The following is a 15,668-nucleotide window of genomic DNA, read 5'->3' as shown; positions in this document are numbered from 1 at the left end:
TATATCAATGGATCTAAAACTATTTGAGTATGACAAACCTTTTTTAACATCAAAACATTCTGCAATCACCTTGCCGATAGAAATTGTAGTTTAATACCTGTTGACTGAAATAAACAAATTGCTACATAGATTTGGTAATTTTGAGAAATGCTTTTAAATAAGATTTTTATGCAGTTGAAAAATTGGGTTTATATGTAAAAAGGAATTTATTCAGTTTACAGAATGTTATCATTTTTGCATTTAGGGGAAATGCAAAAATTTCCTACTAATTCTGTCGCCCTTGTTTTCAAAAATGAATAAAACAGTTAAAATACAATTATACAATTGTATACAATTGTAAAGTATACAATTGCTTAAAAGCATTGTAAGCCGCCCTGAAGGGCGGCATATAAATCAAACTAATAAATAAATAATAAATAATAAAATAAATTCATTTTTTAAATGACTCGTCTCTTCCCCCTCTCATTTACTTATTTTCTTATTAGACAAAGAAGTCCTTTTCCATGCTTAGAGAAACAGCTACATCCTTTCATTTGGCTGCTGGAGGGTGGCTGGCTGTGCTAGGCAGGGAGGGTTGGGTGAGACTGGGATTCCTGTTGCAAGCTCCACCTTGTGTGTGTGGTAGTAGCCATGAAGAGGCCAACTAGCCTTCAGCAGTGGACTTAGGAAAACTGTGGGCTATCAAAATTTATAGGAGAAGGAAAGTTTCAGAGAAGACTATGAGAGATGAGATAACTGGGTAGTTCTGGGGAGGGGGGCAAAGAGAGCAGAATACACATAGCCACAGTATGGTGACAAGGTTGGATATATGAGTGTTTATGGGCAGCTTTCGTAATTACAGACATGATGCAGGAAACAGACAGCAGGAAAAGCCATGGGTGTATTGCATATAGTAGGAGGGAGAGAAATACTGGGCTGGCCTAGGAGATCTGGGCTGGTCACTCTTTCTTCTGAGCAGTGTCACAATATCCTCCTGTCCACTTCACCCAAGGTGTCACGTGGCCAATGTCTGTGTTAGCAGAAAACAGGGCAAGCTGCTTTGTTTTGTTTCTCTTGCACTGGTCCCCTGCCTAAAATATGGGAATTCTTTGTATGTACAAAGCATCTACAAAGGGAGTATCTTAACATGGCGACTGGTAGGACAGTCTTCTATCTTGAAACTGGTGTTCTACTGCAGGTGAATGTGGACAGCATAGAGCTAGTTGGAAAAAAAAAAAAGCTTATCTCCATTGAAGCAACTCGTTCATGTGATTGTTTGCCATTTCTGTCCCCAGCTACAAGCCTGCTCCATTTTTTGTCTTGGATGAGATTGATGCTGCTTTGGATAATACCAACATTGGAAAGGTTGGTAGGATTGAATGGATGAGCAAATTTTACTGCCTCCATGGGAAAGATTTGGATGGCTGCCAATTCACCCTTTTCTCCCCACCCCCCTTTTCCAAACAGGTAGCCAATTACATCAAGGAACAATCCACTTGCAACTTCCAAGCCATTGTTATTTCCCTGAAGGAGGAGTTCTACACCAAGGCTGAGAGTCTCATTGGTGTTTACCCTGAGGTAGGAACGTGGATAGTGGAGGAAGATGTATCTCAGATAGTATTACTTAAAATATTATGCTTCTTTCCCCTTGAATGAAATTGAGACTTCTGAGATCTCATATTAAGGCAGCCCCACTAGAAGGCAAGATGAAAGCATTTTGGGAACCAAAGGCAATGCCTAGGGACGATGTATTAGGAATTTCTTGTGGACAAACCTCCTTTCAAGAGAATGCTGGGATTCTAATTTGCATAGAGGTTCCCTCCTCAATAATATCCTTTCAAAAAAGCTGAGCATTGAGGAAAAACAGTGATGACCAAAATAAGGAGGAGTAAGATTTTTTTCTTTTATTAAGGAAAGAAAACTAGGTGGGATATAAAAACAAATATGACACTTACAACAATAATTTTTTATGGGGTGGGGTGGGGGAGAACCAATCCTATTCCTTTCCTGTCTCTCCAGAGGCCTTTTCCTAAATTAAAGATAAGAACAAATTTTAAAAGCTGAGCCTGTATTGGTTCAAGAAAACCTGTAAAATGAATGTACAGGTAATCCTTGAATTACATCCTTTCATTAAAGGATGTACCATTCAAAGTCATGACATCAAAGAAAAAAATGGTAACTATGACCAGTCCTCAAGTTCCATCCATTCCAGTGCCTCTATAGTCACATGATCAAAATATGGGCACTTGGTGCCCAAGACAGGGGAACCGTGTGGTCCTTCCCTAATGACCACAAGCAGGATTGCTAGAACTGCTGTTGCTAAGCGGTGTGGTCACATGATATTTTTCTTAACAGCCACTTTGCTTAGTAATGAAAATTCCCATCCCAATTAAAGTTGCAATTCAAGGACTTGTTTTTTTATTTTCATATTTGATTTTGAATCTAGCTGCTGTAGAAGAACAAGAACAGGATGACATATTGTACCATTTTTCTTTTTTTCCCCAATAGCAAGGAGATTGTGTCATCAGCAAAGTCTTGACTTTCGATCTCACCAAGTATCCTGATGCCAACCCAAATCCCAGTGAGCAATAGACACAGAAGAAACTGAACCTCTGCTTATCTTTTCCCAACTTTACCTTCTATTAGTCCCATGTTGCTGTTGTTTCCCTCCTACAAAGGCCTTAAACCATTGCCTGCCCTTTATTTCTCCTATGGAACTGCTAGCAGGTGTGTGTTGGGCAGGGGGTGAAAATAACCTAAATGTTTAAAGACAAAGCGGCTCCACTTTTAGATTGGGGGCCGTCATCTTTGTGTCTGTAATGACAGATTTTTCCCTTCTCTCTAAAACTATAGCTGCAAAGCTACGTTCTGTCTCATCCCTCTTTTTAAAAGACAGCATCTCATTGCTGTACAGGAGAAGAGGAAAGGAGGAATCTTGTTTCTCCAGTGTAACCTATTTTGTTCTTTATAAAACTCTTTATAGGACCAAAATAATGGTGGTTTCATGAGAATTCTTCTCGTGCCAAGCTGTCGCCTAAAGCGTGGCTCCAGATTTTGCTCGTTTTTTAGCCTGATATCATGTGTGTGTTTTTGTGTGTGATTGAAATTAAAATATTTCACTTCCGTTCTCTGTTCTGATTTTTCCTTGCCAAAGGTGCAATGGGAAGGGAACATTGGTGAGGTTGGGGCTTGGCAGAATGCATTAATTCTTTCCATTAGGAGGTGCCAAGGTTGGCCCAAAGTCACTGAGCTTCTTGAACATTCTCCTCCAGCCCCAGTGGCCCCATAAATCCTGCAAGCTTCAGATCTTGAGTGAGTGCTGATGAATCTTTTGGGGCCAGAAGCAATTTACTAACAGGGTCCTTGTGCAAACAGTGCTGGGAGGAAAGTCTGAAATCCTCTCTCTCTCTTTCCTGTTGGAAGCTGAGCAGTCTTGCAACTTAGTATTAATTTTTTTGCCAATAACCGCAGCACTGATGGTCTAAACTGAAATCTGTGATGTGAGCTGGTAATCAAAGGAATTATCATATTGTATTTTATTCCAAGTTTTTCTTTTCCAAAAACAAATACTTTATACCTAGCATGGCAGTGATGTTCCTAAGAAAGCCAAATTCCAGATCCACAACGTTCGTAGCTGTATTTTTTTTCTGCTTTTTTCCCCCCTGATTCCATTGTAATTTATCGTGATTTTGATAATAATTGGGAGGGGAAAGGAACTTTTGGGTCTGTTGAAACCTTATTCCTGACCATAGGAAGCAGTATTTACTCATCCCTGTGGTTGTTGGAGGTAGCATATTTTTCAGATACGTTTTCCTGGCAGAGGATTGACATTTGTTCTTTTAACAAAACTTAAATTGAGCTTTTCAGTTTATTTATTTATTTATTTATTTATTTATTTATTTATTTAATCAAATTTCTATACCGCCCTACTCCCGAAGGACTCAGGGTGGTGAACAGCCAAGATAAAATACAGATAATACAAATATTAAAAATCCCTTAAAATTATTAAATATTTTGGCCGAAACACAGATTAAAACACCCAATTTATAAAATCACGAATTAAAAAATTTAAAAAAGGGGAGCTAGGCCAGGCCAGCTTGCTGAAATAAAAAAGTTTTGAGAGCACGGCGAAACGTGCTCTCAAAGTTGAACTATGCCCCTTGGTAATACTTTTAGTACTTTTTCTGGACTTCTGTGGAATTATGCAATTTCACAGCACATGTGTATTGTACCAGTATTTATAACAGTAAGTACAGCAACCAGCTTACTAAGCCAATCTTGAAATTAATTTGAAAAGTTAAATAAAATTAAATCTGTCTAATATCAACACCAGAAAATTGAAGGATATTAAAGGGTAATGGCAAATCACCTTTGTATTTTTCCTAAGAAAATAACATGGTCATGTCTCTGAAAATACCAGAAATCAAGCTCAACTAAAAGAAACCCTTCATTTTTTATGAAATTATTGGCACCTTGATTGTTATTGGTAGAAGCTATTTTGTTAGGTGAAAGAGGAGAAACTCTGCCAACAGTGCCCCATGCAGTACAGCAGATCTGTATGTGGATCCTTTTGAGAATTGTTGGATTGTAATAAAATTATCTGGGATTAAAAATAATCTTTTTTTTTTATAAATTTTATTGAATAAACAAATATATTACAATTCAACCTTTTCGGTTTGGCAACATGTAGTCATACTATATGCTTATAAATATGGTAGCTAATAGGTTAAATAGATAATTTACATTCAGAATCGTAAAATATTTATGAAATTAATGTATTATAAGTCATAATCTAATAGTACATAAGTTAATAATTAAGTGTTGTCCCCCTTAGTAATTAACTTTTACATTTATTTCCCAACCACCTATTAAAAATAATCTTATACTATGTAAACCTTGTGTGGCTTATAGTGATTTTTCTCTTGCAAAAGGCAGGTGTTGCCACTTCCTCTTTTTATTTTAAAATCATCAAGTTTCCAGCCTTTAGGAATGAGGCATTAAGGTTAGAGATTGATCTCCACTTTCCTGCTGCCATTATAGAAGCCAGGAGGAGGGTTCAGTTGTTTCCATAATTCTTCGTATTTTCTCATACAATAGAATCCAACTTCTTGCTTAGTGCAGAAATGCTACCATCACCAGAGCACCTCTCAGTGAAGAAGACATGCAGTAAAGAGAAACTGGCTCCTTCGCTGACTAACTGCTCTACAGTATTCTCAAGCTGCTTTCAGTGTTAGGAACTTTTTTGTCACTCTCATTTGGGTTCTACTATCATGTAACTTAGATATATTATTCCAACAACAGAACTGGAATGCTGAAGAACAGGTTTTGACCTATGCATCATTGTTTCAGGTATGTGAAGCATTACCACATCACACCTCAAGTTTTCTCAAGGCTAAATGCTTCCAGGTTCTTTATATGACTTGGGTTTCCTAGGCCTCTGAACATCGTTGAGATGTGATGCCCAGAACATAGTTTTCGGAATGAGATCTGATAAAATAGTACAAAAGGAACTATTCCCTCCTGTGATTTGAAACTATATTTCCTCTAATGTAGCCTAAAATTGTATTTGCCAATTTCTGTAGCCATAGGTTAGACTAGTGCTAACTGCTCTGTTTCTATGTTTGTCTAAAATAGGAATATCTGATTCAAAACAAAATAAGCCCCACTTAGCATTCAAAACATTTCAGTAATGACATGTTTCCTTGTTGCTGCTAATTTCTAATTTCTTTTTCACCCTCAAGGTTCTGTCTTTTTCTTTCTTGCACACAGGGCTATATTATGCAATATAACTGGCTATGGCAATTCATGATTTTGTTCACAAGAGACACTATATACCGGATAAACTATAGGAACAATATGATCATGCTGTGTGTTACAGCCAATAAGATCTAAATGTACTGTGTGCAAGAAATATGTTAAAGAATATAAAAAATATTGGACCTTTCAATACACATTGCAGTTATATTATTTTTTTCACTCAGTAAAGTACCGTAAATCACAAAATTTGGCTGAATTAATGGAGATTCAGTGAGCCCTAGCATGATAATGTGTCTCAAGATTTCCCCATCCTTCCCAAGTAATATGTACCAAAGCATCAAAAAATTGCAGATTATGTAACATTATCCTTACTGAAGCAATATTCCCATTAATTTGTCTTTGTTATATATAACATGTTATGCGAGGTTTTTTTAATACTTTAAGGAATTTTCAGCTGTTTCTCAGGGTAGTCAAAGGATGATTATTTCATAAATTCTGCAAATTTAAACAGGATGCCCACTAATATTTTTTTCCTCTGGAATGTAAATTATTTTTATTTATTTTATTATTCATATTTCTATGCCGCCCACTCTCCGAGGACTCTGGGCGGCTTACACCAAAGACAGTATACTAAATAGCATATTGCCCCCAACAATCTGGGTCCTCATTTTACCCACCTCAGAAGGATGGAAGGCTGAGTCAACCTTGAGCCGGTGAGATTTGATCTGCTGAACTAGCAGTCAGCTGAAGTAGCTGCAGTACTGCACTCTAACCACTGCGCCACCTCGGCTCTATAAATATGATTCCCTTTGGCAAGGGCTTGTTATTTGGGTAGTAATACTGAAAACAAGCATTGGAGATTAATGATTTTATGAACTCTTAATTAAGTCACTGGCTGCTCATCAGTAGCATTCACTGGAGTATATATTTTCACCAGAGAAGTAAATAGTTACATTCTGAGGATTTGTTTTCAGAAAGATAGTTGAGAGGGCATTGACTTTGCTTGTCAGAAGCTGGCTGGGAAGTCGCACATGGTGATCATTTGACACTGGGATGCTGCATCTGTCATAAATATATGCCAGTTGCCACACAACCAATTTTGATCACATGACTGAGGATGCTTTAACAGTTGTAAATCACTTTTTTCAGTGCCCTAGTTGTAACTTTGGTTGCTTATTGAATGGTTGTAAGTCAAGGACTACTTGTAAGACCTAGTCAGCAGCATTCTCAACTTTAGACCAGTGGGTCCCAAACTGGGCAGAGGCTTCTCAGTTCTCCAATAGCTTCTCAGATATCCTAATGACCATCTGATAAGTACTTAAAAAGATAGTTCAGCAAGACTACTTATCATATTTAGGGAAAAATAGTTTTTCTCCCTACCATCCAATATGCATACACACCTTCATGTTGGGTGAGACTTGATTATCTTCTGGCTTCCCACTCATTATATTTTAGCACATTTGATGTTTCTAAAATATTCTGTGTGCCTTGTTTCCATAACGACAGAACAACTCTGCTATCAGGAGGAGATGTGTGTGGGGTGTGTATGTGTGTGAAATCTGACCTTTCGACACAATGACAAACACAAGATTGTATTGATTAAGCAAAAAGGCTATCCTTGTCACAGCATTTTGGGTTTTTGATATGAGAATAATCCAGATAACATTCCCTCCTGCTCTTACAAACTGCCCAAAGATCCAATCCAAGTAAATTCCCAAGTAAAGTGAATAGGGATTACTTAGGAACAGTGCTTCTCCAGGCCAGAAAAACTATCCGTTTAAATGGAGCCTGAGAGATTTGCTAGCTGCCAAACTGTGGCAAGCAAAATGGCTATCAACCTAAGGCACTGGTCTTAGATCCTTCCCTGTTTCTGTTACTCATTCCTTTAGTAAGGGTGAGGGCCTCCGCAAATATGCCTTACTGGAACATGGCTCCTGACACTGATTATGGCTTAGCTAGGCTCTGAGTCATCCCAGGCCACGCCCACTTTCTTCGCCTGCCGCTTTGCTTAATTTGATTCTCTCTGAGCTCAGCTTCCCATTCTGCCAGTCTTTAAGCCCGGTTGACCATTTTTTTGTAATAATTTTTAAGAAAGAAGGGCAGCAGCGTTAACAGTAACACGAGGCAAGATGAGACGATCCCCTCAGAATTTGTATTTGCCAAGACTGACAGAATAGGAAAATAACCGAACCAAGTTTGTGAAGGAGAATATGCCAACAAGAAACTTAAATGTTCTGGGCCACATATAGTTCTTAGGAAACTGCCTTCCCTTGTATGTCAATGCTACAAAGAGATGAAGTTGTGCTCACACACAAAAATATTTTGAATAATTTAACTAAAAGTTACCAAGGATGCAAGATAAATGAGAGCTGGTCAGTTCCAGCTGCTGGATAGACATGATTGTGGCAATAAGCAGGTATTACCATAACTCTTGCTGTCAATATAGGATCAACTTATATATTATAGCAACCACAGAGGTGGAACTTCTGGGAAATCTGTCCCCAACCTGGCTTTTCAAACAGTGCATTTATCACCATTATAATGAAATCTATCCACTTTGCTGCTGGTCACTTTTCTTTCCATTAGGGATTCTTGAGGGACTACCTTAATTAGGCTTCCCCACTTAATGAATCAGTTAATTGGTTGATTGATTTAATTTCTATCAGCTTCAGTCAAAAGATTCTTGGAGAGCTAAACTAAATCAAACTACACTAAAATGTCCACAGTGCAAATAAGAATTAAAAAATAGGTGATCCAAAATAACATTTAAAACTATTATATAACACAATACGTTAAAACATTTCAAAAAACCAGACCAAGATACAATAAATAAACAGCAAAATTCATAATTTAAAGGCCTTTTTAGCTTACCTTTTTTACCCTAGTTTTCTAAACCTAATGAATAGAATAGAATAGAATAGAATAGAATAGAATAGAATAGAATAGAATAGAATAGAATAGAATAGAATAGAATGTACATAAATAGAGTGTACATAAAATTTGGCATCCTTCAGATTTTGGAGCTATATAACTATCTGAGGACAGGACCAGCAATTGGCTCAAAATCAGGGTTAAAATGAGGCAGTAAGAAATTATCTTGGAGAGAGCTCTTTTCTTAGGCCACCTCTCTTTGCTGGTGAACACATCTCAAAATGACGTGCACTCTAACAAAATGATTGCCATGGGCAGGCTCTCCTATTCACAAAAACGCAACCACGAGGGTGGATTGTATGAGCAGTCACAAAACATTAAATTATTCAAAGGCAAACTGGTGAGTTTGATCCCTGCCACCTTCTTTAGCTTCTGTATCACCGCTCTGAATTTACCGTTCCCTTTTATTCTGAAAATTGTGTGGGGGAAGCACCTTCCAAAACAAAGCATTTGGCTGTAGCCACCTGCTATTTTTATTTTTAAAAATGTTTCTGGGGGGATATGGAAGTGTCCTTGGAAATAAAAATGGGGCAAAAGATGGACTTTTTTTTTGTTTTGCAACATGTTACTTTCCCTTTAAATGAAGAAAACAAAATTGGGGATATGTTGTCTTGTGGGCACCGTGATTTCGGGCATGCAGTACTTGTGGATGTACTCAGACTGCAACAATACAAATTGAGGATTAAGCAATGGAAAGTCAGGATTAGGTACCTTTAGTTCATTGAGGAAATTGATTGTTTCCTGGGGTTAACATGGAAATCTTGAATAGATAAGGCAAGAGACACCTGAATTCTAGCCCTGGCCAGTTCTTTTATACAAGGATATAATGTCTCTAGGATTAAGCTATGGCTTGTTTAATCATGGTTTGTTTAAGAAACCACATTTGGCTGGGTTCTCACCATATGTTAAGTCATAAACCATGATTCAGAAGCCCCACTGGCTGCATTGTATAGCATGCTGAGGCAACACCAAATGGTGTTATGGCTTAGCAGAGAGTGTGAATCAGACTGCAGATGGGGTATACAAAGCTCAGCATTACCAAATATGAAAATTAATTTAAAAATCAAATACAGTGTCCACAGACACATTACAGGCTTTCTCCCTGTACTATTTTTCTGTATAATAGGAAATTTGTCTGGAAGAATTCAGTAATATGATCACCCAGCGACTACAGAAGTCCTAGAGTCCAGACAGAGGTACATTTCTCTTCAGTGGAAAGTTCTGTGGAAATAAATCAGAATGTTCTTAAATTTGGTTTAGGCTCAGTGTGTTTTGAGACTTGCAATTTGCTCAATAAACCACAAGAAGTTGTGACCTAATAAGACATATGAAGTGAACTCAGTACTGCTAAAAGGGGATTGCTAATCTCCAAACACTGTCTGGCTCAATAGAATTGTCATGTAAGTATTCCAAATAAAACTGAAAACACATGAGCCTTCAAGGAGAGTTATTTGTAACATGAATATAGCATTGCTGGGCTTAAAAATACATTTTAAAAGGACAGATAATACTTTGCTTACTCTGCTTTACGGACTATAGGGACAATGAAACAACTGCACCTTAATCTGTATCAACATTTCTCTCAGTGATGATCCCAACCATAAAGCAGGTTTCAGGTACTATTAAGAGTAGTAGAGTGGGAGGTAAAATGAAAGGGAATTGTAAGAGTACCTATTTCCTGCTAAATTGAGGTCTTAAATTAATTTGTGGAAGAACATTGTTGCTTGGATTTTCTGCCTGAAACAGAAAAATGCCCTGACCTCCATCCTAATCTGATATTTTAGGTCTAAATTGCTTGCAATTTTGAAATGCATATTTCATTTTTAGGAAAGTGCTCCTATATTGTATAAAGAGGTTACAAAGGGCATTTTCACCCAGATTATGCAAAATATTCTAAGATTATCAAATATACTCTTACATAACTTACATATACACTCACCTAATCGATTTATTGTGATAAACCATTTTAACCATGGTTTGGTAATTAACACAAAATGAACTGAGTTTTGCAAATCACGCTGAATTACAATGCAATTTATTTTGGCTTCATTAAGTAGTTCTAGTATACTGTAATATGCTATTATGGAAATGGCCCAAGATTAATTGATTAAAGATTGATTATGTAGAGTTTTAATTAGAAGACTAAACTGTGAATCAAAGAGACTCCTGTTCAGATCTCATTTCAGCTGTGAACTCGAGAGTTACCTTAGATAAATCACTATTCTTTCAGCCTCAAGGCAGCTCATTCCAATCTAGAGGTAACTCTTTACCTGGCAGTTGTAAGGTTTATAGAGTTAATGGTGGTGTTTTCATGGCAAGTAGAAATAAAGAAATGATACTCCTAGGCCAGTGATCGCAAACCATTTTTTCCTCAGGTGCTGAAAGCACGCATGTGCATTAGAATGCACATGCGTGCCCGTACCCATAATTCAATGCCTTACAGAGTACATATATCTCCCTGTTCATGTACTACTAATCAAAGAGGAGAAAGACCTCCAAAAATGACAGTGCGTTGATAGAAGAATTCTCTCCCCCCCCCCCCCCCACCAAAATCTGGAAGTCTGGTGAGACAAGCTCAATATTTGGGTTTCCAAAATATACTAATCAGCTACAAACCAATGGCTGCATAGGCACAATATGCTAAAGTTAGTTAGTTTTGACTTTGCCTTGGGTCTATGCATGTATGTGTATGGCTTCGCGTATTCCACAAATGTAGCCTCTATTGTTTATTTTGCAATATCTTATACCAAATCAAAAATAAATTGTTCTATGAATGCAGCTTTACCTGACACCAAGGAGGCACATCAAACTAAAAGAGTGGAAAGGCCACAGAAAAGTACCCTGTGAGCACTGTCAAAACCTACCCTGACTTGGTGGCTCAGTGGCTAAGACACTAAGCTCGTCGATCAGAAAGGTTGGCGGTTCAAATCCCTAGTACAGGTCTCATGCATGAACGGGGTTGGACTAGATGACCTCCAAGGTCCCTTCCAACTCTGTTACTGTTCTCATTAATGATACCCACAGGTCACCCCCACATGTGGAAGAAGCCAAACAATGAAGGAGGGGATATATGCCCCCTGCATCTTTATAGATTCAGTGATACAGATCCACCTGTTCCAGTACCAGGGTCAAGTACAAATTTACAATGTGAGCCTCTGAGCATCCTGTTAGAAAGCTATTCTTATGTTCTTCTAAAGACTGTTTTTCAGCATCAGGAGGAGTCATAGAATCTATATAGTGCTTTATACAGGTAATCCTCGACTTACGACCACAAGTGATCCCATCATTTTTTGTTAAATGAGACATTTGTTAAGTGAATTTTGCCCCATTTTACGACCTTTCTTGCCTCAGTTGTTAAGTGAATCACTGCCATTGATAAGTTAGTAATCCGGTTGTTAAGTGAGACTGGCTTTCCCATTGACTTTGCTTGTAAGAACGTTGCAAAATGACCTTGGGACACAGCAATGGTCATAAATATGAAGCAGTTGCCAAGCGCCTGAATTTTGATCACATGATCATGGGGATGTTGGAAATATAACTGTGAAAAACGGTCATAAGTCACTTTTTTTAGTGCCGTTGTAACTTTGAATGGTCACTAAGCGAACTGTTGTAAATTGAGGATTACCTGTCCTTTCAGAAAGCAATGGATAGGAGACCTGAATAGAATACATTGCATTTAATAGTTGAAAACTCAACCAAGGGAGAAAATACGACTTTTAACAAAGAGAAAAGTAATTCCTTGTGATAGCATAGCCATAGCTACACAGAGACATTGCAAAACCCCAGTTCCTCATGATTGGAGACTGGCAGCTAGATAGCAGGAGGTGGGAGTTGGGCCTGTTTTGGGAAGGTAGACCTAATTACTTTGAATCTGTCTGAACAAAAGGTCTAAGTCTCAAGCGCTTGGATCTGTCTGTTACTGATTCTCTTGGCATGTGGGTCATTTATGCAACAGTAAGAAAACTTTCCAGCTTGTTTTCCTCTACCTACATTTGTCAGTGAGTTTGCGTTTTCTGATGCTTCTCACTTCTGCTGCATAAACAAATGTAGGTAACACTGAGTGGGCTTTGATTTCTGCTGTCTTCTCAGAAATGGAAGGAGACATCTATCGGTCTGTACTCACAAATAGCTGGAGGTGTGTGGAATCTTCAAATGGCCTCTTTAACTTGATAGCAAAGGTGTTAGAAGCCTTTGATTCTAAAAAGTATCTGTTTCTTCTAAACCACAATTATAATACTATGACATCCATTGGATTAACTAGTTGGGAGCTTCCCCTGCTGGTTTAGAAATAGGATTATCCACTTCATCTCCCACATAGACATGCACACAGACATAAATCCAGTCAATTTAAATGCTATAAACAAGTGGCCCAGCCCTGCCCCATGCAATATTCAATTTATTCAATTATCAGATTACTGAGACTAACAGGGGAAGAGAGAGGACTATTGAAAATGCAAGCTTTGGTTTATACAATGGTAATATATAATGAGTGAAGAAGAAAACATATACTGTTTTCCTGTTTATCTTGCCTTCAGATATTATCCCTGGGCAATGAAGATGATACTATAAGCCTTCACAGACATATGCCATTTGTGAAATGCCTCAGATCATTGGAAAGACACATAATAAATTATAGGTTGTCTTTGATTTATGAGCACAGTCAGAATCAGTGTTTATTTTTACTGGATTTGTATAAATAGTTGATTCTGAGTCAATCTAGAGAATAATCATTCAACCAATTGAGCTAAAGGAGCAATTCTGACCTGTTTGGGTGCTTTTTGCATACATGTGTGATTAGTGGTTCAAGTCCTAATAGATCTGTGTGGGGATTCTGATTTGTCTATCCCAGTTTTCTAGGTGGATTCAAATACTGAAATGTAATCCAATCCATTTTTCAAATTAGTTTAAGGTATATGTTCAAATAAGAATCCGTGTTTCTATTTAGTCCCTAGTGCTTCTGCCCATCCCACAAGATCCAACAGGGTGAGCGTGATTCAAGTTCCCTTTACTGTATGAAACAATGCCATTTGGTGGAACCACCCAAAGCTGCACGCATACGCTCTTCACACGCATGTGCGCGCCTAACACACTTGCACACAGCGTTCAAAATACAGCAATTTGAACTCAGCTGCTTACCTTCTGAGGCAGCCCTGGTAAGTAGAACAGCGGAGGTGTGGAAATCAGCTGTGCTGTGCGAATCAGCTGAGCCAGAAAGAAGAAAATATAGGACAGGATAGGGCGGGTGCGGGTGGGCGGGACCAGCTGGTCGGAACTATTGGCTCGCTAGAACCAGTCTGAACCGGCAGCAGCCCACCACTGTGTTGCCCCTATACAAAGCCTTGAAAAGTTATCTTTGCCCCTAAGTGTAGAGCCAGGTGTTGGGCCTGTAGCATTTTGTAAGATCTTGGTGTTCCCTGAACTTAGCCATTTTCTGGCAGTTGCATCATTGCACTGATATTATCACCTGGCCTGGTAATGAAACATCTGCAGGAAAACAACCAAGCTTACAGAATACCCAGAGCCAACAATTCAACTTGTTAACGTGTGGAATCTATTAAATTGTTGCACTGTGTGTAAATTCAGACTGCACTCTCCTTGTCTTTTTGTTATTTTACTTTGACTAACTGTAGTTTTAAGGGTTGAATATTGTGATCGTTAGCTGTGTTTTAATTGTGTATGCCACTCAGAGTTACATGCAAGTGTGATGGGCAGCCATGTAGATTCAATAAACAAACACACAATCAAACTCAAATCTACCTAGATCCTCTACAATGTACTATCATTTGGAAATATTGTGCTTTGGCCTCAGTTGTACAATGTTCTCTGTTGATTTTATTTTTGTCGATTGTTCTGTTTCAACCTTATATTAATTATCCAATCTCAATTTGTGAGTTGGACAGCCATATAAATCAATCAGTCAAACAAACAAATCTAACCTGATTCTTTCACTCTTGACAGCTTCCTTCTTTGCATAATATAATTTGTTGACCTACCCAAAAGCAGGCATTTCCAATGTCATTTCAGCCAACACTAAACCAGGTATTTATAGAGAAGCAGTGTTGCTTTCAGCCTCAATTCACCATATACAGTAAACACCATAATAATAATAATGGGCTGCCTTAGAAAAGTGTTGCAGGAAACTGTGAAGAATTTTGGAAATCTGAAATTTCCTACCAAAATTCTAACCGTTATTAAGAGTTCAGTATTCTGTACCCATAGTTTTGCTAGGGCTGGACTGTGATTTCTTGCTCTCTAATTCCTTCCAGCGAGTGCTATAGTAATTTTTAAGTAATCAGACATGGTATCATCTCCAAGACATTTTTGTGTGATATCTCTAGGGAATAGGCAAAAATATTATCCTTTTGAACCTTTACTGTCAAGGTCAACTAAGACAAATGGTCTTGTTTGAAGGAGCTGATCTTGTCCTACACCAGGGATCAGCAACCAGCGGCTCTGGAGCCACATGTGGCTCTTTCACCCCTCTGCTGCAGCTCCCTGTCACTCAAAATATGCGTCACAACCACCAATGTGCAACAGCCACCGGCACGTGATTTATTGAGCTTTTCAACCTCCGGTAGGCCAACCATGGATAAATCAAAATAAAAGTTTCAGAAGAAAACAGAACATTTAATTCAACTATATATGCTAGTTCTGTGGCCGCTCAAGAAATAGTCAGGCACGGGAAGGGTTTCGTGGCTCCCGGTGTTTTCTTTTCTGTGGGAAACTGGTCCAAATGGCTCTTTGAGTGTTTAAGGTTGCAGACCCCCGTCCTACACTTATGTGAAGATAATAAAAGATAAAGGTTTCCCTTATCCAGTCCTGTCTGACTCTAGGAGTGAGTGCTCATCTCTGTTTATTAGCCAAGGGAGCCATTGTTGTCCAAAAACAATTTGATGGTCATGTGGCCAGCATGAGTATATGCTGAAGTGCGCAAAATGCTGTTACCCTCCCACCAAAATGGAACCTATTTATCTACTCGCATTTGCGTGCTTTCGAACTGC

At 38.3% G+C, this 15,668-nt stretch overlaps 1 protein-coding gene across 1 annotated transcript in view; it reads left to right on the top strand.

Moving 5' to 3' along the window:
• The window catches only part of SMC1A (structural maintenance of chromosomes 1A), a 30,368-nt gene extending 27,265 nt beyond the window's left edge, over window positions 1–3,103 (top strand). The window contains exons 23-25 of the mRNA XM_060683407.2: window positions 1,275–1,344; window positions 1,447–1,557; window positions 2,488–3,103. Of these exons, the coding sequence (XP_060539390.1) occupies window positions 1,275–1,344; window positions 1,447–1,557; window positions 2,488–2,571 (265 nt within the window). The 3' untranslated portion in view covers window positions 2,572–3,103. The remainder of the gene's footprint in view (window positions 1–1,274; window positions 1,345–1,446; window positions 1,558–2,487) is intronic.
• The last annotated feature ends 12,565 nt before the right edge of the window (window positions 3,104–15,668 follow it).

This window comes from Pantherophis guttatus, chromosome 2 (assembly GCF_059756535.1).
Source record: "Pantherophis guttatus breed Tessera chromosome 2, ASM5975653v1, whole genome shotgun sequence".
In the NCBI taxonomy this organism is placed as follows: Eukaryota; Metazoa; Chordata; class Lepidosauria; order Squamata; family Colubridae; genus Pantherophis; species Pantherophis guttatus.
Note: the sequence above shows the minus strand (reverse complement) of the source record. Positions and strands in the feature narration are given on the sequence as shown.